This window comes from Pleurodeles waltl, chromosome 3_1 (assembly GCF_031143425.1).
Source record: "Pleurodeles waltl isolate 20211129_DDA chromosome 3_1, aPleWal1.hap1.20221129, whole genome shotgun sequence".
Taxonomy (NCBI): Eukaryota; Metazoa; Chordata; class Amphibia; order Caudata; family Salamandridae; genus Pleurodeles; species Pleurodeles waltl.
Window position 1 is genome coordinate 1,901,275,383 of NC_090440.1, and position 26,813 is coordinate 1,901,302,195.

General features: G+C 42.0%; 1 protein-coding gene across 2 annotated transcripts in view; it reads right to left on the minus strand.

Annotated features, from left to right (window-relative positions):
- The window catches only part of KIAA2012 (KIAA2012 ortholog), a 324,198-nt gene that overhangs the window by 138,631 nt on the left and 158,754 nt on the right, over window positions 1–26,813 (minus strand). For both annotated transcript variants that reach the window (XM_069226046.1, XM_069226047.1), the window contains exons 11-13: window positions 26,350–26,478; window positions 25,324–25,395; window positions 18,645–18,742 (exon numbers count right to left, since the gene is read on the minus strand). In XM_069226046.1, the coding sequence (XP_069082147.1) occupies window positions 18,645–18,742; window positions 25,324–25,395; window positions 26,350–26,478 (299 nt within the window). The remainder of the gene's footprint in view (window positions 1–18,644; window positions 18,743–25,323; window positions 25,396–26,349; window positions 26,479–26,813) is intronic.

Genomic DNA, 26,813 nt, shown 5'->3' on the forward strand with positions numbered 1-26,813 from the left:
CTGCACTGTGGGGGCCTTTGTTACATCACTGCACAGACCATGATCCTTTGCCTCTCCACTGCAGCACAGCAAGACAGAGACCACACAACTGTTTGTAATTTCTTGTCACATAAGGCAGCACTTTTGGCCCATGCCACTTTTTTCACCTTACACACACTTCTACAGTTTCATTTTTTGTCTTACATATAACTTGCCCCTCACCCACTTTATTTTTAGCCATGTCATGCACCAAAAATCCACGTTTTTCACAGGATGAATTGAGAGTCATGAGAGTATAGCCACAATTGTTTGGAGCTCAAGTCCAGCACAGTCCTCTCAGTAGGAAAATGGAACTGTGGCAAAGGATGGTTGACAAAGTGAATGCTGTAGGCACCCTGTGCACATAGGACGACATTAGGAAGAGGTGGAAGGACTTAAGGGGCAAGGTGCCTTCCCTGGACTCCAGGCAAAAGATTGAGGCCAACAAGACTGATGGTGGCCCTCCCAGTGCCCCATCACAACTCTATCCCTGGGAAGAGAAGGTCTTGGCCATCCTGCATCCTGAGGGCTTGACAGGAATACCTGAAGGAGTGGAGTCTGGTGAGTTACAACACAAAACCTGTCGCAAAACAGCAATGTCATGCATACTCACAGCTCAGCTTGTGCCACCCTGTTGTTCATTGACTCTAACAATATTCAATACTCAGTGCATCTGGGATGTAAGACGGACAGTGTGTATTGTTGGACCTAACATCACAGCTACCAAGGCCCATCACATGCCATAAGTTGGAATGCTGTCTGTAAGTGTTTCAATAACAAACATTCCACCCAGGTCTCATTAAATGTCTAAGTATGTGAACATACGCTCCAACCTAAATGCAGTCTGGCAACAGATACAAATACTCAACATTTGTCAAGGGTTGGAAAGTAGAGAGAGTGACCTGACTACAACTCCCAGGAGGCTGTTTCTGTAACTCCAACCACTACCCCAGTGTTCACTCACCCAAATCCATCTTCTAGTGAACTCTCAAATGAAGTTTACTCACCTGGGAGTATACAATTTGTCAACTGTTGGGAAGAAGAGGGATCGACCTGACTGCAAAGCCCAATAGGCCTTGTTTATCCAACTCCAAAAACCAGCCCAGTGTTCACTTGCCCAAGCCTATCTGTAAGTAAACTCTCAAATGAAGTTTACTCACCTGAAAGTATACCATTTGCCAAGTGTTGGGAAGTAGAGGGATTGACCTAATTGCAAAGCCCAATAGGCCCTGTTTCTCTAACTCCAACCACCACCCAGTGTTCACTTACCTAAATCCATTTGTTAGTGAACTCTCAAATGAAGTTTACTCACCTGGGAGTATACCATTTGTCAAGTGTTGGGAAGTAGATGAATTGACCTAACTGCACAGTCCAATAGGCCCTGTTCCTCTAACTTGCCCAAATACATCTGTTAGTGAACTTCCAAAGGAAGTTTGCTTCCCAGGGAGTAAGCAATATACAGCTCATGCTCAACTCAGAGACATGTCTGTCTAACTAGCTCAATCTTGACCTGCCATCCCAAAATGAAACTAGCGAGGATAGGAATGACACCTTAACAAGGTAGTAGACCAAGTATTCCTAGGGCCTTAAGCTGCATCCGCAGATTGGTAGCAGCAGCAAACACATTGACACATCACTGCACACATGATGACTGCAGATACAGATACAACAAAGTTGTGTGTGTCCCTGTATCACACTCAACTAGGCTTGCAATGGTCAAATGCACGTTACCTTGCAACTGTGTTAGCTTCATTGTTGGTAAGATGTCATTTTCATTCCCTCATCCACACTGCAAATGATCAGCACATCTACTGAGCTGCTTGAGTCCAATAGTCTAGGCAAGCTTCACACATGTCATGTCAAGTACTCCAAAACTATGGTAACATGGCACAATGGGCTACCATACAATTAAGATTTCCAATGTCTCCACTTACTGTGACACAAAAGCTTTGGAGGTAGATTGCACACTTCAACCAATAACAATGTACTCCCTTACTCAACAGGTCAAGCTGGCATAGCCCCTGGGGAGACCTCTTCCACAGACCAGACTACTACTCCACCCACGGGTGAAGCCCTCAGTGATGACTCGTGGACGTGGAGGATGGTCCTGGCACATCTGGGCAACCTGGTCAGACAGCAACAGTGAGCCTCACTGTGCCCACAACTATACCTCCCAGACCTCAAGGGCAACAACACGCCCCACAACCTGTGTACCTAGCACAGTTTCCACCATCTGGTGCCCCCCTGGCCTGGATCGTGAGGTTCAGCCCAACACTCCTGACACTGATGTTCCAGGACCCAGTGGGAGTGGGTACCCTGTGCCAAGGGCACAGGCTCGTGGGGGTAGGGATAATGGTAGGGATGTTGTGGGCCAGCAGAGTGAGGCCACTGGGGCCACTCACGACCAGGATACCATCAGCCAAGTATTGGGGGTCTATCAGGAGTCCCAATGTGTGGTGGGCTAGGTATTGACTGAACTATGGGAAATGAAGCAGCTGCAGAGGGACATGTGTAGGGACATTTGTGAACAAATGGAGGCCCACAATTCCAACATGGCCTCCCTTAACCAGGATGCTAAGGGACATCCATACAACTCTGAGCAGGACTTTTGCAACCCAATCTTCCCCTTCTTTTGGGTCAACTCCATAAGGCCCTAGTACATTGACGCTAGCCATAGGAAGGGAGGCCCTGTCAGAGGCGCAACCACCCACAGACACCCCTGCCTCTGTAGCATCTGACCACCCCCCTTGCAAGCAGGGACGTTCATGCAAGAAGGTGGTGCATATGGCAAGACACCCACCACTGCCAGCAATAAACCTCTTCCTTAATGTCCTCCTTTGTGAGTCACACATAAAGTCTGTGGACTTCTCCTGAACCACATTCAATTTCTAATGGGAGGAGTACTTTGGACTTTGTACTTCCAATGGTGTGGCATCTATTCCAATGATTTCATTCACCATGACTGACCACTTCACTTTCCATTTTTGTTTAGTTCTGTCACAAATATTTGGTATGTAGTAGCATCACAAACTCATTGTCTGCTGTCTTACATTTCACATTTAGGCATGTAGATGTGTCAGACCATGTGAACCATATGATGAAGATCCAAGGTACTTGTACAAGCATGGATATGTTGCATGTACACAGTGTCCAGCTGAGGATTTCATGCATTCCACACAAACACCTACATACAAGTGTCTTGTCAAATAAGAAATGTTATTACATTGCTCAGCGCATAGGCTTTGATATGTCTGAACATAGCAAATCATACATAATTGAATCATACTGGGTAAATGACCACATTTACAGGTACAGACCTCAAGATCATGGAAGGAAGGGATTTATCAGACATTGTCCTGTAGAATTGGCAAACATTAAAGTGGTTGATGTCATCAGCTGGAGTCACATCGCCTACCACACAAAAGTAATCCAACATCATATAATGCAAGACTCAGACAGATGGCAGTAAAACAGTTTCTGATCACAGGGTCATTACAATCAGGTTCTTTGGCATCTGGTGGTATGACACAAACAAATGTCAGTGATGTGTCACAGGTACACGATGATGAAGCACATCAACAGCTACGTACAGTTCATACATACAGGGTGTATAGCCAATGTGAAGGGAAACCAACATGAATTTGGCCTAGGATCACATATTTTCTGACCACATAATGACACACATAATGCATCAGGGCAACCACATGACAAGGAACAAGTCTGATGGAGTCTTCCAAACTTCCATCCTATCAGTGTGCAAGCTGTCTTGGCACAGGTCTTGTACATCCAAAGTCTGTGACGTACATTCCCAGGAACAATCCATGTCCACTTCGTATGTCTGAACAGTAACACATACCTGCCAATGTCACAACTCTGAAATGGCCACATGAAGATGTCATGGTGAAGGTACCTGGGCAAAGAACAAAACAAGAAGTATAGGTATGAAACCATACATATGACATAAGTCACATAGCAAGCATCTGGAGAACATTACAATTAAGGCTTCCGTTTTTCCGTTTTTCCTGATTTTTACAGATAAATACGGACAGAAAATAATGTGTTTCCTATGTGTATTTATCTGTAAAAGTGGAAAAATACTGAAAATTGTGCTTCTGATCAATGACGTTCCATGCTGTCTGTTGTGAATTCCAAGACAACAGACGAGCATATAGGCGGTATGGGGAGTTAAAAAATAGGTTAAGGTATATTCAAATGTAGGCATACGTTAAAATATATTTGTAGTAAATTACTAATATTTACTTGTGGGTGTAGTGTTTTGCTATATTTGGCTGCTGAATTTGCAAAAACAGGACAGGCACCAAAGTATGAGTGCATGTCTATCAGTTAAATAAATGTGTAAATGTACCATTTTGACTCCACTTATTTGAAACCCAGAAAATAAATATGGATAAATACTAATAAGATGGTCAAAAAATATATATGGATAAATACAGATGGAAAAGTTTTTAAAAAAAATTGTAGAAAACCGGGAGCCCTAATTACAATAAATCTGACACAAACAAAGCAGCATAGTCAAGATGTGTATGTGTCAAAAGCTACCTCATCAAACACCCCTTGGCTGATTTTGCCTAAGCATCAGCTCCATAACTATTTCCAAGAATTAACTCCACACACTACAGTTCATTGTACAGTCACAGTCACAACATACTCACACTCATGAGAAGCTATCAATGAGATCTTGTCACAAGTCAGCTCCTTCCTCTTCACCACCATCATCTTCAAGTGGCATTTTAGGATTCTCACCCGGTGACACCGCAGACTCCTCCTCCTCTGAGATGTAAGGGATATTCCTCTGCAGGGTGATGTTATGGAGCATGCAGCATGCCACAGCGATCTGACACACTTTCCCGGGTGAGTAGAAGAGGGCTCCCCCAGCCCTGTCCAGACAGAGAAATCTGTCCTTCAGCAACCCAAAAACCGACTCTACTGCCTGCCAGGTTCTTCCATGGGCCTCAGTGAAGCGGACTTCCCCTGGGGTCATTGGATTCCTCCGCGGCATCAATAACTAAGGATAGTTTGGATATTCTGAGTCTCCTGTTTAGGAATGAAACATAAGTGCAACAATGAGTCACTCACTTCATGATGGTAGCACCTGAAATTGCACACACAAAATAAGGACAGATGTGACTTGCCAAACAGCCAAGCCATCTCCGGTTGCAGTTGTGACATCGGCTGGGGTATGGTACTGTTCTGCATTACAAAGGTATCATGCTGTGAACCTGGAAACTGTGGAAAGACGTTTGAGATGTAGAGATCCGACAAGCAGACAATTTGCACGTTGATGGAGTGGAAGTGCTTCCTGTTGTGATAGACATGTTCACTGGCCTGCGGTGGCACCAAGGCAACATGTGTGCCATCAATGGCTCCCACCACATGTGGGAGGTGAGCAAAACCGTAGAGGTCAGCCTTCACATTGGCTAACTCCTCAAATCTGGGGTACCTTATATAGCTGTCAATGTGTTTCATCATTGCTGATAGGATGTCTTTTAACACTCTACTGAACATAGGTTGGGACATAACACCAGGTATGGCCACTGGATCTTGGAAGGACCCTGTGGCCAGGAAGTGTAATACTGCCATCAGTTGAAAAATTAGTGGTATGCATGTTGGATTTGTGTTTTCAGGCATCAGATTTGGCCCCAACTGACAACATAAATCACACAATTGTATGCCTACTCAGATGGTACTGTTTGATGATGTGACCTTCTTCCATCGTTTGAAGGCGTTTGAAGTTCACTGGAGGGTGTCACTTCCTCCGTCTCCCAGGGTACCTATTTGTGAAAATACATGAGTTGGAGCATTAGTTACTATGTCCACACCAACATGCATGATGTATAGCAACAAAAACACGTGACGAAGCATTTCTGACAGGAAATACATTACACCAAGTACACATCAAAGTTGTCAACTACACAAGGGTCAAATGTGATCCCCACGGTTGTCTACATGTGCCCGCAACATGGTGTAATGCTATCTGTCCATCTCGACCACTGACTGCATTTTGTGCTTAGCTTAGCTTCAAATGCTGTCACATCGGTGGTGCAGGCATTTTTCCATGCATAGCTTGTTCTCTACATTGAAAGTGTTTTCGCTATCCTCACACGCAAAGGGACCCTAACATGGAGGATGCAACAATGATAAGAGTCTACCATGATGAGAATGTTTATAGCAGAGAAGGGTACGTCTCTGTCTTGGAAATACATACTGGGATCTGGCCAATCCTTTTGTGTGTTTTCAACACTGACCAAGTACAGCCAGCGCTTGAATTTCACAACTTACTCAAAGGGAGTGAGGAGGTTACCAGAACCTTCCTCTTAAGTTTGTTTAAGGTACATAAGGTGGAGAAACTTGGTGCTGAGGCAGAAGGAACTCATTTCTGAGAGTGGACGAATTGCTTGGAAAAATCCCATTGGGGAACATTTCTCCTGTCTCAGCTGTCCAGGGTTCCACAGCTTGACATTGGCAAGGACAAAGATGATGTTGGATTCGATCCCTAAGGAGATGCACTTTTAATTCTTTACTATCTAGCTTTACTGTGTGCATGCATAAATATATATATATTCACTGCATACATATTCATTGTTGATATATTGCATTTTTTCTGATTATTATTATTCAACTGCTGTGATTATTTTAGTAGCTGCATGTGTTTTGCTGCATTCAAGTTAAATGCTCACATTAATATTTTTGTATATTTTTGTTTGAGCCCTGGGAAGTGCCTTAATAAATTCATTATTCAGACTATGAGTGCTGCGTTCTTTGCATACTTTAGCCACGTTCCCTCTTAGTTTGAAACTAAGCAGAACACATGGATTTGGGCAACACCCACTTATCTGCTCCTCAAATGCCCCTCAAAATTTAACAATCTGTTCTGACAGCAAAAAATACATCAGCGGCGGTAGACAGTGCACTGCCATAATATGCCATCTGTGCCCAGCAACACACTACACTGGTGATTGTGGAGTAGAACCTACACAACAAGACTGTTTTAGAATGTTTGAGATGTACCGATGCATTTATCAGGGCCCAGTACTGTGTTTACAACAACTAAAATGGCGGATGCCTGACCTACTTCATTGGACATTAGGAACTGCCCATGGCCTCTGGTTGAAGTAGACCATGGGGTAGTGAGTATCATCCACGGTCGACACAGCCATAGGCTAACGCTGATGTCTGTGACGGTTGTGGGTCAATGGCTGTGCCCGTCGGCAGTGATGACCGTGTACATGGCATACATGTACTCTGTGTTTCACAAATTAACTCACTTGACTCCCGACACTGCTGCCATCAACACCAGCACCACTTCAGCTGCTGTGTGCCACCTCTGGAAGCAATCATACCAGGCCAAGCAGGTGGAAGGGCTCCTGCCTTCTCTCTTGAGGAGCTGGAGAGGCTCATTGAAGAGGTCCTTCCCGTGAATAGTCAACTCTTTGGCTCACCAGAGGAGCAAGTAAGAACCTCATAGGCATATTTCACTCTGTTCAACACCACCCTTTCCTTCCTCATAGGCTACAATGTGCCTCTGTGTGACCGTTAGAATTTTTGGGTGTTTGTTGTCACATTTTGTGTGCCATACATGGCATGTACATGGTGGAGGTAGTGGAGAAAAGCACTATATGTATTTCAAATTAACATTGTGTTGTGTGATATGTGATAAGGCCTAGATCCCCCTTGTGTTGCATTCATTTATCTAGGCAGGGAGACTTTACAGCCATACAATGACATGTCTTTGGATATGATGGATGTAAAAGTCAAATGACATATATGTGCTGCACAGCATGAGCTGTGTATGTAAACTGTTTGAATAATTTAAGAATCTTGTAAGCAATGTGAAGTGGTATGAGTTTACATAGGGTAGCCAACATGTCCACACATGCAAAGGGAAGAAACTTTACGTGCCACCCATGTCAGTCCTTTCCTTGTCAGTTAAGTCTGAGTGCGAAGTTTGTACTATGGTATTTGCCTGTAGGGACTGTATTCATTGAGTCAAATGAGGCTGGGTGTACATGCGTCTGTCCAATCAGGCCCAAGAACTTTACCTTTCAGAAGGCCACAATGGTGTGTTGTGTTTCATTGTGGCTCACATCACAGTATATGTTGCTTGAGCCTGGGCTACCTGATGTCAGTAGGCTTGCTTAGTCAGTGTCGGCCATGAACAGAGTAGTGGGTTAGTCTGCAGATGACTCAAAAAGTGTGTAGTAATGTCCCTGTACTTATCAGCTTGTGTGCTTTTGAGGTGTGTTGACAATTACAAAAAGTTTGTGCTTGGTGTTTTTTAAATGTGTGTGACACAACCATTTGGATGAAGAAAATGAATTTGTAACATTTTGATTTGTCTTTTGCATCCATACAGGTCAACACCCATCAGAAGAAAGGGATTTGGAGAGCCATCACCCGAAAGGTGCGGATCCTGGGGGTCCACGTCAGAGCCTGACCCCCCTATTGACTCACATTCTGGCAGTGGACTACCTCGAGCTTGATGGGCATTTGAGGGAAGCACAGCAGCTAAGGGGCTGAGTCCTGTGTATATTCCTGCATGTTACATTGCCAGGTTGATGTGTTAGAGCCTGCCATTTCCCCCCAAAGACTGGAGAAGGGCCATGTGTGACACACAAGATGAGTAATTGTTTGTGTAGGTATGGTAGTTGGTGCATGCTGATGTGCTTTGCCTATTGGCCCAGTGACCTGAAACAACAGAGTACAGTCCACAACAAATTAAATCTCCAGGACCAAAACATGGCAGAGTACAGTGATCAATCAGGTCATGCCTGACCTACTTCATGGTACATTAGGAACCGCCCATAGCCGTCGGCTGAAGTTGACCATGCAGTGGTCAGTTCCATCCACGCAAGTGGAGGAGACAGGGCTGTATCAAGTGGGCAAGCAGCTGGCCATGGTACCTCCAGTCATGAGACATCTGACACGGAGGGACCCAATGGCCAGAGGGTGAGGGGAGTGCCACTGAGGACACAGGATCCATATCATGTTCAGATTCTTCCAACAGTGGCCACTCCCTAGTGGTGGCGGACTCATCAGGACCTGCTCCTGTTTCATACTTGTCCGCCACTCTCAGTTCCATCTCCATCCTCCCTGTTGCTCCACCCAGTTGAAAGTTGAATGTGCCCGCTCACCCAAGAGGGTGGGTGTCTCCTTCGCCCCAGGCACCTCACTCCCTCCCGCCGTAATTCCTGCTGCCCTGAGTGAGAAGGCGATTGACCTCCTGAGGAGTATGTCTGTGGGTCAGACTGCCATTCTGAATGCCATCCCGGTGGAGGGCAGCCAGTTCCAGCAGGCGGTTGCATACCTGGAAGGCATTCATAGTGCCATGATATTGATAGTGCCAGAGATATTTTCAGACTCTGGCCTCCTCACTGACTGCAGCCTTCCACCCCCATAATCCTATTCCCAACCACCTACCTCTTCCCCATCCAGACACATCCGCACACACCTACCTCAACACACACAAGGAGCACACATAAACACAAGCACCACAAGACACACCAGCAAACAAGCACTCAACAGTCACTCACACACTACAACACTCACCATTCCCACAGACACCACCCCACTGACCCACGTACCACACCCACCATACCTCCAGACACCACTCCAACTCCCACAGACCCACAAACCACAGGCACCATACCCCCAGGCACCACCCCAACACCCACAGATCTACACACCACAGACACCATACTCCAGACACCATCCCAACACCCACAGACACCACACCCACCATACCCCTAGACACCAAGCCAACACCCACCGACCCACGCACCACAGGCACCATACCCCCAGACACCACCCCAACACCCATACACCATGGATACCATATCCCCAGACACCACCCCAACACCCAAAGACACAGCCACAACACATGCTATACTCCCAGACACCACCCCAACACCCACAAACACAGCCACCACTCCGATTTTACTCAGCACCTCCACCTCATAGCCCCCAAGTAATGTAAATGCCCACATTCACACATGCAGCAGACCCCACCCAAACCCAAGCATGTCTCAGACACACACACACAAGCAGCATCAATCCCCATAGCCAACACAACCAGTTAGTCAACCTCCCAAGATCTAATCCCTTCAGAAGTTCCTACCTGTTTTCCCCAAAAAAGTTTCCTTTTTGACCTTGTCCTTAGCCCTTTGATTCCCAACCCCTCCCAAAACCAAAAGGACCCCACCCACATCCCAACCCATCCCTTCCACATCCAAGTCCTCCCCTGTCGCACCTGCCCCCCTGAAACCAGCCATACCCCTTCCACCCCAAAAAAGCCTACCTCCCGAAAGTTAAGCACACTCTTCCCAAAGTTAAGTACACCCCTACCAAAGTGAAGCCCACCCCTCCCAAACCCAAACCCACCCATCCCAAATCTCACAGCACCCAACCCAAGGATGAACCCTGAGGTGCTTGCATGGCCACTTGATGTCCCTTCCTGTGGAGGTTCTTTGGCAGTGATCAGAGTCAAGCTGGTGCACATCACTGTGCAGAGACTTTCTTATGGACTGAACAATAGCCTTTATTTCTCATTACCCTGGAGTTAATAAACCCAAAGTGTTTTTTTCAGTACACATTTCTCCTTCAACAACTTTCTACCTTTTTACAGTTCTTGAGTAATTTGTGATGTATGCCTAAAGTTGTGTATGATTCACCATGAGTGTTGTTTCATTTGCTGTTGTTGTCAAGATCTGATTTTGGGGCAGTGCTAGTGTCAACCAGGACAAGGATAGATGTTCACTGGATAGATATGTGGGTGGTAATCCAATTGGGGTGTCATTGCATTGTGCTTTGTCTGCTATGCTAAGTATTTCATCTTGGCTTGGCCAAAGATAATATGTATTGTGTTAGATTTGTCCCCATGATGTAGATTGGACATTTGTATCATGTGTGCAAGCTAGAGCTTTGTTTGTCCACACATGGAGGGTGTACAATTGTGCTACCTTTCTATACAGTTGACTGGCCATGTGTCCATTTTCATGTGTGTAGCTTCCAGATACGTCATCTATATGTGTGACCCATGCAGTTGCTATTGTATTTGCTTTCTTGACTTGCACTTACACATTTGGCACATAGGCATGGCACTTGGTTTTACAGTTGGTTGTCCCTGTGATACAACCAGGGACAGTTCCTGTGCAAATAGTGTTTCATGGATTGTGCAAAGTGATATGTGCCCCTGTGCTGCATCCTTCCCAAGGTCCCCCTGATGCTGACATCCCTATTCTAAAGGTATTATTTACAGTGTTAGCTTTGGATAATTTTCTCCCACAATATTGTGCATTCCATTTACCTTCCATTCTCTTGCAATATGGATGATATGTATAGGTCAATTACAGGGAGCTTGCATGGAAGGGTTGTTTGGATGAATTGACACATCCAAACATATGTGTCTTCGATATGTTGACAATCCATGACATATGTGCAATGTGGAGGTGTCAGTTCAGGTAGTAAAATGTGATATTGATGTGGTTCTGCTGTTGTGTAACACAATGTAATGTATACTTCACTGTCCCTGAAACTCATTCTCTTGCAATGTGGGTGATACGTATGGGCCCATTACAGGGATTATGCATGGAAGGGTTGTTTGGGTGAATTGACACATCCAAACATGTGTCTTCAATACGTCAACAATCAATGGCATGTGTGTAATGTGAAGGTGTCTATTCAAGTAGAAGGATGTGATATTGATGTGGTTCTTCTGTTCTGTGACACAATGTAATGTATACTTCACTGTCCCTGAAACTCATTCTCTTGCAATGTGGGTGATACGTATGGGTCCATTACAGGGATTATGCATGGAAGGGTTGTGTGGGTGAATTGACACATCCAAACATGTGTCTTCAATATGTCAACAATCAATGGCATGTGTGCAATGTGAAGGTGTCTATTCAAGTAGAAGGAAGTGATATTGATGTGGTTCTTCTGTTTTGTGACACAATGTAATGTATACTTCACTGTCCCTGAAACTAGGATGTGCAGTGGAGTGTGGTGGTGCAGTGTCAGTGACCTGCCCAAAGTGGGCATCATGTTGTGTGATTGGGTCATACGTTGTGTTCAGTTCTGACCTGAGACACATAAAATCATACTAGGTTCATGGAGCAAAGACCTCAAACCAGGACGATGGCGAAGTATTGATTTTTTTATGGTGTTTGGAGACATGGGTAGGTGTTTTGTTGTACCATTGGTTGCGTCCACAGCAGTGTTGATCTATCAGCAGTGGCAGAATGTGAAGGATCTGGTCCATGGCAGCACAGGATGTGTGACGCTGCCTACAGGTGAGTTCTTGCCTGTTACGCCTCCGTTTCTACCAGCTGGGACGTAGTGGTTGGACCACCACAGTCACGTTGACGAAGGTGATTTCATAATCTGTCCGGCAGAAACAGTGGCTCTGACTGCCTCATTGGCATGTTTCCCGGCTGCGGCAGTCTGCGCTGGCTGATGGTGCTGGCGGGACCATGGCAGTCTTTGGTCTATGGAACCGCACGCATCATAATATGGTGGTCTGACTGCTAACCCAACAGCAGTCGGTCTACCACCGCCGCCATGACGGTCCACGGACCTCCAAACTCGTAATTAGGCTTTAAGTAATTACTACACATACACATACATGCACTTCATTCTTATGCGCATAAAATACACATCTGCTCCATTTTAAGAATCAGGTGCATTTTACTCCAGTGTAAATTTATATTTTCACCACATTTCCCAATGGATTACTGAAATCAGTGATGACAAACAATTTCTGACTGATAGTTACTTTGTCTTCTAGTAAACCCTCACTATGAGGCTTTACAGATAAAATAAGGATCCAGCTAGTTATTCTTTTTATGGTTCATAAACATAGCTTAATAACCCTTCAATTATCCCAAACCCTTGCTTTCTACTCCATAAGGTGCTATTTATGAAGTGTGTAAAACTATGCGCTATATTTTAATTTGAAGTATGCAAAAGTACTTGTACAACCTACATACAAGTGAGCATATTAAATGCCTGTCAAAAATAATCCTCGAATACCAAAGGCAGAACCTTCAAATATTGCACCAATCTGTCTAAGTATTCATTTTTCAACACCGTAGGTTATGAGTAATGCTAGTCATATAATTGTACAATCTTTATCATTATACCTAGGGAGTGAAGATATGTTTTATAAGTTTAAAGTCATATTATCATTTAATATAAAAATAAAACATTATAACAATAAAGGTATCCCACAAAACATTTTTAAAATACATTTTAATTTACATTAAATAATAAAGCACAATGCACACAATAATAAGTTAAAAATACGAACACATATTTTACATTTATAAAACATTATAAATATTTTTTTAAAATAAGTAACAAAATAGAATATTTTCAAAATACACACCAAAAGAAAGAATAAAATTTAAAACAAGCAACACATTACAACACATAATAGTAATAAGAAAAGAGATAAATTAAAAATATATACTTTTGAATTAAATATTCAGTAAATATCTTTAAAAATTCCAGGCTGAAGTAACATAACCTTTCTCCAATCCAAAAATATTAAAAATAAACTAATGAAAAACTATTCATATACAGTGCTATTACTAGAATCCTACAAGCATTAGGGAAAATTCATACAATGTGTTGGGGGAGAGGTTCTGATTTATTATTCTAACTTCATTCTAACAGACATTGTGGATACTGAATACATGAGGGAGGGAGCTAGGTCAAATTTATAATTGAGATGGGTGACTTTCTGCACATGATCTCGAGCTGTAATGTTTTGACCCCCTTCTGGAGCAGGATCTTTGACTGTCTAAAGGGAGTGTTGGGCCTGAACCTGCTGCATACTCCGAAATGTGCCTTATTGCGGATCAGTGACATAATATTGAGCCCAAAAATATTGAAATAGACAAATATTGTGTCAAAAATATAGCTGACACAAATATAATTTCCCTATACATATAATGGAAAATGAAATATATTTAAAAAAATATCAATTGACACTAATATTGTGAAAAATAGGACACAAATATCGATTTTTATTCAGTAGACAGTAGACAATAGTAAATATTAAATATTTTAATACCTAACATTATTATGGTGCATTTTCAATAAATGTTAGTTAAATCTATTAATAAAACATCAAATAACTTACCAGGTATACAACATTAAATAACTTACCATAATAATTACAATTAAAAACAAATACTAAAACATAAAATGTCCATATATATATATGAATATATACCATAAAATATTGAAAGTAATCAATTATTAATATTACAGGAATTAACAAAATATTATGAAATATATTAAACTCTGGAAATAATAGCATTATACTTCATAGATCTAAAATGTATTATTCCCACTCCAATTTCTGCAACGGTAGGGAAAGTGTTGGACTAGGGAGGGGTAAAATTTACTATTCCCACTCCAATCTGTGCAACAGTAGGGAAAGTGTTGGACTTAGGAGGGGTAAAATGTACTATTCCAGCTCCTGTCTGTGCAACAATAGGGAAAGTGTGGAACTCAGGAGGGGTAAAATGTACTATTACCACTCCAGTCTGTGCATCAGTAGGTAAAGAGTTGGACTTTGGACAAGTAAAATTTACTATTACCACTCCAGTCTGTGCAACAGTTGGGAAAGCATTGAACTCAGAAGGGGTCAAATTTACTATTCCCACTCCATTCTGTGCAACAGTAGGGAAAGCGTTGGACTCAGGAGGAGTAAAATCTACTGTTCCCACTCCAGTCTGCGCAACGGTAGGGAAAGAGGTGGACTCAGGAGGAGCAAAATTTACTATTCCCACTCCAGTCTGTGTAACAGTAGGGAAAGTGTTGGACACAGAAGGGGTAAAATGTACTATTCCTACTGCAGTCTGTGCAACAGTACGGAAAGCGTTGGACTCCGGATGGGTAAAATTTACTAATCCCACTCCAGTCTGTGCAGCAGTAGGGAAAGCGTTGGACTTATGAGGGATAAGATTTACTATTACCACTCCATTCTGCGCAACAGTAAAGAAAGCGCTGGACTCTGGATGGTTAAAATTTAATATTCCTACTCCAGTCTCTGCAACAGTAGGGAAAGCATTAGACTCAGAAGGGGTCAAATTTACTATTCCCACTCCAGTTTATGCAACAGAAGGGAAAGCGTTGAAAAGAAGAATGTAGTTCACTTAAAACACATACCTTAATTTGATAACTAATGCACCAAAAATATAAATATTATGATATAAAATGTGTGTATATAAATGTAAACAATATTTACACATTTTACATAATTATTAAATGTTTTTAAAAACTAATATCAACTAAACAAATGTTATTGATCATTTTATTAAATTCTATATTCCAACAAACCTAACACCTTAAAGTAAAATATAATTAAAATAAAAAAATCTACCAAAATTAACATATTGGTAAAAAAATATTTATTTAATAAATAGGTGATAATTATTACTGAACTTCTGGTGATCCTACAAACACAACAACCTGCAACTAATATATCATATTAAAAATATAAATATTGAAAAACGTACAAAAATTATAATTCAATTAAAATGTTTAATAACAATTAATAATTAGTAATTAATTACTTAAATAACAATTAATTAATACTTAACTAACTTCCCACCCTACACCCCTACAAACCGAACAACCCGCAACTAAAATAGAAAAACAAATTAAACAATTAGCATAGTCATAATTCAATTGAATATTCTATTGAAAATTAATAATACCTAAATAACTTCCCATTCTACACCCCTAAAAACCTCACAACCCACTACTGATATAGATAACATAAAAAATATAATTATTAAACAACTGTCACAATTATAATTCAATTAAATATTTAATAAATATTAATAATTAATTAATAATTAAGTAATACCTAATTAACTTCTCACCCTATACCCCTACAAACTCAACAACCCACAACTTATATATAACATAAAACGTTTAATTATTACATAATTTGCGTAAGTATAATTCAATTAAATATTTTATCAAGAATAATAATTAATTAATAATTCATACTTAATTAAATTCCCACCCTATTCCCCTGCAAACCTCACAACCTGTTAATAATATATAACATAAAAAACATAATTATTAAACAATTTGCATAAGTATTTTTAATTACAGGTTTTTTAAAAATGAATAATTAAATAATAATTAATTAACTTCCCACATTATACCCCTGCAAACCTCATAACCCGATTCAACACTATAAATTACTATTAACAATGAAATTTAAAAAAACAAATGAACTTAACATTTCAAACTATATTTAAAAATATTAACAACAATTATAGAAACAATATACAACATATATAATTTAAATATAACTAAAACACATAAAGATCATTTAAAAACAATATTTGTTACTACTATATTATTGAAGACGATATTAAGGACTCAGATATTATTGCAAACTATATTACGTACATAAAAATCGATATTAACGTTAAAGATATTTCTGCAACTCAATATTTCTGTATCACGATATGAAAAACTTTATATTTGTGTAGCTCAATATTTTTTATTCTATATTTTGTCCAAACACCCCTTATGGCACGTTTTGAGCAGCGCTGACGGGAATGGATATCGGCTTGCTCTCATGTGGCTGGGCATCACTATTGCTAAATGAGACATTGCAAGGGCATGGAAGGACGTCCAGGCTCCTTCTTTGGAAGTCTGGAAGGAGGGTTTGGACCGCTGTCTGGGCCCGGAGCGGCCTATCTACATCGCTAGGGGAAGCCCAAAGAAATACTACATAATTTGGGAATGCTGGGCGAATTACCGGGGGACATTGTTCTAACCATGCCCTGGGCGAAGAAACCCCTAGAGACTGAAGTTAGAACGTTTGCCCCCAGCTGCTGTTCTGGAGGAGTGAAGAGATACTGGGTTGTGCGGGGCAATTTTCTTCCCTCTTCTTTCTCCCATTTTACCTGTGATTTTGCATTGGAAGTGACACTATCTGTGGATGCCGTGCGGATCTTATTGGTCCGGTGCAGTTTGTTGTCTCCTCTGTCTCAGCGCAGGCAGACCGTACTGGTCACTCTGCAAGTCAGGTAGGCTCCACTGCTATGGCTATGTTTATGTTATATTATATAACTTACATAACTACCTGCTGTACGATGCTTGTGTTTCTTCTCTCCTTAGTTGGGAAAACTTAACAAAAAGTCTTGATATAAAACAAAATTACTAAATAATTTTATAGAAATAAATGATATAATTACATAATTCAATAAGTTACAAAAGTGAACAATTTAAATAAAAAATATAGGGCCTCATTACAAGTCTTGAGATGGCATTCGGACAGGTGCACTCCTGACGGTCCGATCACCAGGTTACGACACAGTAGGTTGGACCATCAGGGGATCACCACCACCGCCAGTAGTAACATGGTTCCCAACAGGGTGGCAGCAGTTGGAGTCATGGTCAGCCATGACGGCGCTGAGTTCAGCGTCGCTGTGCTGATGACGAGTCCACTCTCCTTCAGCCTTTTCATGGTGGGGTCCCTGCTATGAAAAGGCTGGCGGAAAGCTACACAGGGCCCCCCCGACAGCACTCTCAGAATGCGCACTGTCTGCAGTGCAGACAGTGCGCATTACGAAGGTTCTGGTGTGCACAACATTGGCTTTGGCTCCCTTAAGGGATCTGAGGCCAATGCTGTGGCACCTTTTCCGCCAGTCTGACCGGCGGCAATGTCATAATACGATGTTTCCACCAGTCAGCCCAGTGGAAACATCGAACTATGACTGGGGGGAAGCCACTGGAATGACGGCAGCCTCCTCCTCGCGGCCACCAAAGTCGTAATGAGGCCCCTAGAACTTAAACTAATATATAAATCAATTAACATAAATTAATATGTTTTCGTTTAAATATCAAACACCAAAACTCCCAATAAGCCCCAAGTAACACTTAAAAAGGTAATTGTAAAGTTATAAAACATATAAACAAATAAATATCAATGCCAAAACTTACAAATTTAAAAAATGAAAGAGCAATCAGAATTAATATAAACTCAAATAACACCTCCGGCCAAATCCCCAAAATACCGCATATCCTGAAATTTAAATTAATTACACAGTTAAAATATATATTAAACATGGAAACAAATTAAGAACAAATAAGAATATTAAACATGGAACAGTCTAATCAATTAAAATTCATTATCATATAAAAAAAACTGTTCCCACCCACTCTCCTAATAAACCCATCCACCTGAAAATACATTATACATTACTGTAATATATATTAAAAATAATTACAATTACATTTTACAAAACATAAATGATTAAATAAAACACAATACTATAAAAACACAATAAAAATATTATATAAAATGATATTTCAAACTTCAATATTATTGTAAAACTGGAAAAAATAAGCATACCGTCGATATTTTTGTGCATAATATTTTGTATTCATGATATCTTCACCACCATATTATATATATTCTGACAGTATTTTTGAGCCAATATTTGAGTGCAATATCTATTTTCCTCTAAAAATCTGCCCAGTGTGTGCTGGGAGTGTGTAGTATGTTTTTTGGTCTCATGGCTTGCACTAACGGTTTCCAACTTTTCTTGAACTTGGAATGGAATCCTTACCCACGGCCTGTTCTGTTCCTCGTGAGTGGAATATGACACTCTGTCGCGAGCCTCTGTTGGAACAGAGATGCTTGGTAGACGGTCTGGGTCACTGACTCCTACAAATGAGAAGGTATAGGCTACATATCAGCCACGTTAATACATATTTTCTATTTCAAAACTTCCCTCTTTGTTCATTTCCTAATAACATAACATCAAGCCTACAAATGAATACATTTATTGTGCGACGTATAAGAAAGCCAGGCTGCTGTCTGTCCGCAGTTCTGTTCCTTGACTTTGTATTTACGTTGCAGGTAGAGAGACAAATAAAAGGCTCCACATTTACCTAGACATCATTCAGCCAAATCATCCTTAGCTTTGCTTCATTGGCTACCTATAAAACAGCTTATTCACTTTAAAGCCCTATGCATGATACATAAAGCTCTGCACAACAAAGGACCCCATTTTCTCAGACAAAGCATCTCTCTTTATGCCCCTAAAAGAACACTGAGATCCCCCACCACCCAGCTAGTTCATATATCACGGTACAAGAGGGCCTCATGGGGAGGTAACTCCTTTTCAATCAAGGCAGCTCGCCTTTGGAATTCCCTACCTCTAGAACATAAAATTAAAACCTGTTCTTTTTTCTATCTAACTTTCTCATCTTTTGTTTAGTTAATTTTTTGCATCAGAGCTGTTGCCGCCTTTCTAGCGCTGGGAAGCCTTTGGGTAGCTATGCGCTTTATAAATCTTTTAAACTAAACTAAACATTTCATTCTAAACGCAACTGCTGCATAGCAAACTCCACTCTGTAGACGCCCTTCTTTTAGTGCTTGCAACTCTGTGACACAAAAAAGCCAAGTGCTGCGTTCTGTCTTTGCAGGCGCAACTTCTTTAGGAAACTTGAAAGGGGGTTATATGTGCAGGAACTGGATCTCTATAAAAATTCCACTTCTTAATTCACAAAAAGAATAACTGAGGCTAAGAGTCAAGACGGCGGACAATGCAATTGTACTGAACAACACGACACATTCAGAACTTTGGGGGAATCCACACACATGCAGGGTCGGACTGGGAAACAAACTAGGCCTAGACACCAAAATAAAAGTGACCCCAGTTCGTGAATTATAAAGTAAAAAATGTGGCCCGTATTTTGTGGGAATTTTAAACTCGTTAAAACATGCTGTACAAGAGTTTTGCAAGGTATGGGGAACTGCACTGATCTGAGCTACTGCAGGCAACGTCTGCTTTAATATCAGAAATGTCTAAAGTACAAACAGACCAGCAGACCATAAAACAAGCCTACACACATCAAAAAACCTCTCAGATCAACCCGTTGGGCACTGCCTGAATGCCCTACAGGCCAGTCCGATCCTGCAAGCATTTTACAACATTATCGCACTTCTAAACTTACTCCTGAATAAAGCGGGGTAACTTGTGTACTTGTGTAGCAAGTGTGGGAAAGGACAAAAATACTTTGAGGGTGTAGGTGAAGGGGTTTTCAAACAGAAATGTTTTCATGTGAAGAAAGAAGGTGAAAGTGGTCAGAGACATGTTCATAACTCTGGGCTTGGTGCTATAAACTCTGTACAGATATTTATGTTCTCGAGCTGCCGGACTGGCCTGATCCAATCTGGGTACCCACCGTTCCTGGACAGCATTGGCAGCCTGCACTGCTGCTGTGTGTGTGTGTGTGTGTGTGTGTGTGTACGGGGAGCTTGCAGTGCTTTTGTGCGCGGTTACTGATTGTTTCTGAAGCTTGCACTGCTGTTTTCTGCACCCCAGCTGTTTTGTCTGTGTGGGAAGCTGTGTTGTACATTTTCTATGTTAAATAATTCTTCACTTCCCCTGCACGTGCCGTTCCTTCTCCGTATGTGAGGAAACATGCACTCCCAGTGCCTGTGCTGATCCTCTGCATTTCCGGGAAGCTTTTACTGCAGCTGATACCAGTGCTTCATGTGTGAAACACACAGTGCCAAGTACCTTTGCGGGAGGCCTCCGCAGCTTGCACCACCCATGCTAGCGCTACCGAGCGGCTCGCACTTAACAGAAGGGGCGGGGCGGCATGCGCACGGGGGGATAATTCAATTAAATAAAAAATAATAATTAAAAAAAAAAACTTACCACCTCCACCGCGCGCCGCTCCATCCGCTCTGCTCTGCCTCATCATGGCTGCAGGCACAGGCTCCCAGCCCAACTGTGTTGCTGGGCTGGAGAGAGCCCTGTGCGCATGTGTGTTTGGCCGGCCCGAGACGGCTGGCCAAACACACATGTGGTCGACTGCTGTGCACTCCCCCTCAGTGCACGTCACCCCGTGGCAACGCCACTTTTTCCAAAACACGATCATAAACAGAGTTTATGATCGTGTTTTGGGAAAAGGTTTGCAGCTGCCGCTGCTGGCGGGGGCGGGGGGGCGGCTCTCCTCCGCCCCTCTGAGGAGCCGCCCCTGGCTACCAATGACAGTCCAACAAAATTACTGACCATTACACAACTACAAGTGTGACAATTCAGACCATTCCAGACTGTCAAATATAGGAATGACTTAGGTGGCAGGTATTAGTCACTTTTAATGTATTTTGAATTAATAAACAACTGTTGTTCTGCTCTTCTCTAAATTAGACAAACAGCGCCACCATGTCAAAATTGCCAGTGTTGACAAATAAGTGCCAGTGCCGAGCACCAGAAACCACTGAATCAACTTAAGTAGTGGCTGATACACTGTGTATGATACCTGTTGTTTGTATTACAGACGTACGCACTGCTGTTGACCGTGCTATGCCTGTGCTTTGTGTTGGCAAAGTTTGGTAAAAACTTTTCTATATACAAAAGAAATCTGATTGCCTATATAGTCTAGCTACTACTGATTTAAGCACCAGGACACTCTTTGAGTAGCTGCGCGCTATTGCATATCGCATTCATTCATTCATAAACCCAAACTGCCCTTTCAATCATTCTAGGCACGTGGGATTTCACTTCTTGAATCTAGGAGATCTGGAATTATGTAGGAAGGTAGGATCAAACTGACTAAAGTGGTCCATAAGTTATAGACGAATTATGCAGCATAATCCAACACATATTGGGGCAGCATTACTTCATTATTTTGTCATTTTTTAACGTTTCAACAGTCTGGGCAGATGCGTCACATCATTTGCATCATTTTTACATCTTAATAAGGTAATCAGGATCTGAAAGGTTACCAGTTAGCATTTGCATTGGACACCCACCCTTCACTCGTCAAAACCTTTGATCCTTTTTTCGGCCCATTCAGCAGATGATGGGTTGTGTGGCACATGTGGCAAATCCATAATTTTGTAGAAAATGCAGGGACTACAGAATTCCAGAATTCCAGGGGATCTGAGTATATTCTGTGTGACCACATAGAATACATGTGAACTATTCAATACAAGCCACTCTCCTTATAAAAACAACTTCCTCTGTTGGGTTTTACTGTGATCCGCAGTGGAAGGGAGCCCTTAAGACAAGGAATATCTTAGTTGTATGCACTCTCAAACGAAATGAAATGAAAAGTGCTTCTTAATACTGCTTAAATCAAGGAGTGGGCTCTAGCCACACACATGCCCGTCTCTGTTAAGGTAGCTGCCCCAGGATTGAACCACGAGGCCACTGGGCCATGACTAATGCTGAGCAGGGCTTTTGATGCTGAATTACTGTAGGTAACTGTTTCTCTTACCTCCCTCGCTCCGACTCCAAACCTATGGGAACAGACTCAAGCAGAGAAACCTAAAAGGAGCAGACAGTCTTGGCACATGCCGGTTTCAATGAACATGATGTGGAGGATAAAGTGACTCAAATAATAATCTTAGGCAAGGTCTCCCTGTGGCCGCTCCGCATGTCTCTCTGATTGACTGGATATGACTTTGAAAGGCCACAGGAGCTCCCTTCATTTTTGGAATGATCACAAATCCGCTGGGATAAGGAACCTCTTGGATCATAGGAATGTGAAATATGAGACACTATTCATGAACTGCAAGATGACTTGTTAGTGAGATGACCACTGTAAGCCATAGACAATGTTTAGAAGTTGAGAGCGTCCTCCTTCTGATAAGAAATTAATGGCGGATTTCAATTAGACGCCTTAAGAATCAGGGTTTCATTTTTTCTATTCACAGAAGTAATGACCACCAGGGCGGAAATTACAGATGGGGATCACAGAGCATTTACCCCAAGGAGCACCATTTACTAGGTGCACCAGCACAGACTGAGGCACTGCTCCTGACTACAGAAAATGTGCTTTTTTTTAGTGCAGTCACGATCCTATGTCTGCACTGAGAACAGCGCATTAGTGAAAGGCGCGCCTGCTGTCTGAAGTCATGGGTCCGTCCTTCACTAAAGGCAACAGACCCAGCCTCTTTTTCAAGGGGGAAGGGAAGAATTTACCCAGCAAGCGGATACAGTATGTGATTGCAGTGGCCTGCAGGGGTGTGCCTGGAAGATCCATGGGACCCCCTTTGCCCTTCCCATAGGGGTGCACAATAATGGTGCTTTGCTGCAGATTTCTTGCCTGCACGCCCACATCTGTAACAAGGTGCGGACGCAAAGGGTTCCCTCATCTGCATGGAGCCACAACCCTATGCAAGTGACGGGGTGTCTCCTTGTTGTGGTAGATTTTGTGCTTGCGTAATCCGGATCACAGAAAGGGTCGCAATAATGCCAAAATGCCCCAGGTGCAAAAGAAACTGATGAAAAAGCCTGCTACAACCCCAAGACACCTTCTATAATACAGCCCTAGGAAGGGAAGATCTTCATTTCATACTTGATAGTTAATTCAAATTATTCATTCATGAAACTTGGTAAAACCAGATGAAGGCCCTACTGAAGACATGAGTCTTACTGGGAAGCATTTGTGCATGAACTGTATTTTCTAGATGTTGCTTGTGATTGGTATGGAAGAAACAATCCTACACCCATTTTATCTTCACCCTGCCCAGGGAAGGTACACCCTATTCTCTGAGCATGGAAGGCTGGAAAACCATGGTACCGCTACTTTGCAGGCTGTCTGTATTTCAGCTTCTCTGAAGGGCTGATGGTGCAGTCAATTAGATAGGATGAAAGGAATAACCCCTGTCCTTTGCAAGATGGAAGGCACAGTCAACGGCAGTAGAATATACCACATTCAGCTGGGATAAAGAGTACAGTGTCATGGAAACCTTCTTCCAGCTAGGCTCTTTTCAAAAAACGTTTCCAGTCTCTTCTTTTAGCCCCATCTTCTGAAAGGTTGAATTACACTATGGTCTTGCATTGCGTTCCAGATTACTAAAAAAAGAAAAAATGTAATCCCCAGGAAAAACAATAATTGTATCGGTAGCTGATCATGCTGAACACAGTACAGCTAGGATACGTTTATTTGAAATATATACTACTTACAAATAAACGAACCAGCATAGCTTTTGAAATTTCTACTGAGTTCGTCCTAAAGGGAAAACATATTTGCCACATGTGTCTGTCCACACCCACAGGCACAAAAAAACCACAGACAAATTCCCTTTACAGGCAGAGTAGAAGCAAACTCTGGGCACTGCGTTTAGTCCCCAAGACTGTTGCCATCAGAAGGCTGCACCCGTTTGATAGTGACTAGTGGGGGCTTCCAAATTAGGTTTATCTCCGCCTTTAGGGAGATGAAACGTAGGAAGGAGTACTCACATTGAAACAAAAAAGAGAAGAGAATTTGGGAGTGTTAGTGCTAGATTCCAGAATACTGATGACAAAAATATCATCTAACATAAATATTACGGCCATAACAAATATTAGCTTCAATTTGTGAACAATATGTAGGACTTTCTGTCAGACGATATTTAGGCCACACTAGCCTGGCACCATACCACGTTTTAGAGAGAAGATGCTCAAAGAGTACACAAGCAATCATGAACTATTTCACAATCTGGGAGCTACTCTACTGGGTGGGATACAGCGGGCCATTCTATAAGGCGAGTTAAGCTGGTGCCTAAAATGTCAGCCAGCAGGGGTTACTCAGCACAGAGAAAGGATGCAGAGGTTTCATTAAAAACATGAAATATGCCTGAAGCATACTCTATTAATTGAAACTAAATGTAACCCACACCGTCTTCAAACGTGCAAGGCCTAGGGTATCCATATTACCACTGAGAAATTCACTTGATGAAGAGTGTTGTTTTAGTACATATTTAGTTACTTACTTGAAGAGACAGAAAGAACTCTCTGAGGGCAGTACAGTAAAAATACTGTCTAATTGTAGGCGAATTAACAATATTTCCAATTATGTTGTTATCACGTTCAACCCTTCAACCTATTTTTGTAAGATGAAGGTGGACAAGGCTCTATTCCTCTTTTCAGGAGTCTTTCCACAAACTTAAGGTCTGTGGGCTACTTATATGGTAGCGTCATGTGCCACGGCTATTGCTTAGTAAAAGGAGTTTCTCATGTGGATCCCCTTCAACACCCAAGTCAGCATCATAGGGACCAACTAATGTCTAATCGTAGACATATTCATCGGTCTAGCATTAGAGAGGGTATCTGTGCTGATCCTTGGGCTAGAACTCAAAAGAAAGTACCATTAATTCACAACCTCACTTACTCCCTTGCAAGTGTTTCTCGGTGTGGAGAACCAGTGATTCCTTTCTTTTGCCACTGGGAGTAATGAACTACAGCTATAGGGAGTGACGAAACCTGGAATTATGATTACGAGTACTCAGAGGACACCTACCTGGCAGCTGTGATTGCTGAATTCCTGGCCATTCCTCCTCCTGGCTGGCTTCGGAAACCAGTGAAAGGTGCGCTGGAGGGAAGTAGGACACAACGGCATGTTACACACGGATGCAAAGAAGCAATGGAATTTTTTCACTCTTAGCTAGAAGAAGGTTAGGACCATTTCTAAATCCAAGATATCATTATCGGCCATGCTGTCACAGATGTGTTACAGGTAAATAGTAATGCCGATTGATGGCACTCTAAGAACTAATTCAACTTGAACTTTAGGAAGGGATTGGCAACCCAAGGAGCTGATTGGCAGAGAATGCTTTCCGCCGAGTAACGTTTGGCACTCTACGTAATCTGTTCCCAAGACAGAAATTGAACTGCTCTCTTTACAATTTTATTGAATAAGAGCATCTTTAGCTGACTGTTCTATGATCTATCAAGACCTCAGTTTTCTCCTTGATTAAATATTTCTATCTACAGGGTAATCAAAAACTCAGAGGCATCTCTCATCTACTTGTAGTCTAAGAAATACTACTCCTGGCAGCCTAGTCTCATAAAGCAAGTCTGGACCTCCTTTAGGTAACTCTGACAACTCGAGGCCATGGTCAAAGCCACCAAAGTGACTCGCATAAATCCTAACCGTAGACACATCCTTTGCTCCCTGTCCAATCAGAATCAAGAAAATGACACAGCGCACAGGAAAGTCCGTGGCAACATATCAACGACAACAGATACAATCAGGAGTATTGTTCTAATCACTACCCTCACTCTTCTAAGAACTTGCCTTGACAGTGGTAAATCTTGGGAGATTAACGTGAGGCAATTATTTTCCTACTTAACCCCAAAAATGAAACGTCCTCCACTTTAGTGTTTTAACTCGACCCACTAACCGTCTTGATTATTTTCCACTGGTTACTTCCATCTTCAATTTCGCGCCTCCTTTACCTAGGTTTCAGTATCATGCCATGCATCGAAATATTCTCTTGTTGGGAAACTTTCCAACACTGGAGTAAGTCAGTCTGCTGCATCTTACCTCCATCTGAAACGAAATCAAGCTGGACAGGGATGTCTGTATCTTGGGCAGACCCCAGAAGGGACAGGCAGATGATTTCCCCATCAGGCCCCATGATGAGGCTGCCCACAGAGCTGCCTTTACAGAAGTCTGAGGAAAAAAAACACATCAGTGACATACCAAAGAAAAAGGCCCAAAACAGAGGAAAAAAGCATGCCTGCCTAATTAATGAAAAGGAAAACATTTCTATAATTACATAAACGCATATACAGACAAAACATATATGCATAAACACATATAAAATGCAGTTAAAATGAAATCCGTCAGAATAGTGCTAAAAATAAAATATTTTATATATGTGTTTGTGTAATTTCTTTAACAAAGCCCTTTCCTCTATTGGAGAACTTTTTGAAGCACTGTAGTTACTCCTATGGGTCCTCATGGGCCAGGGTAGGCAGCCAGAACACCACAAGGGCTATATTTAC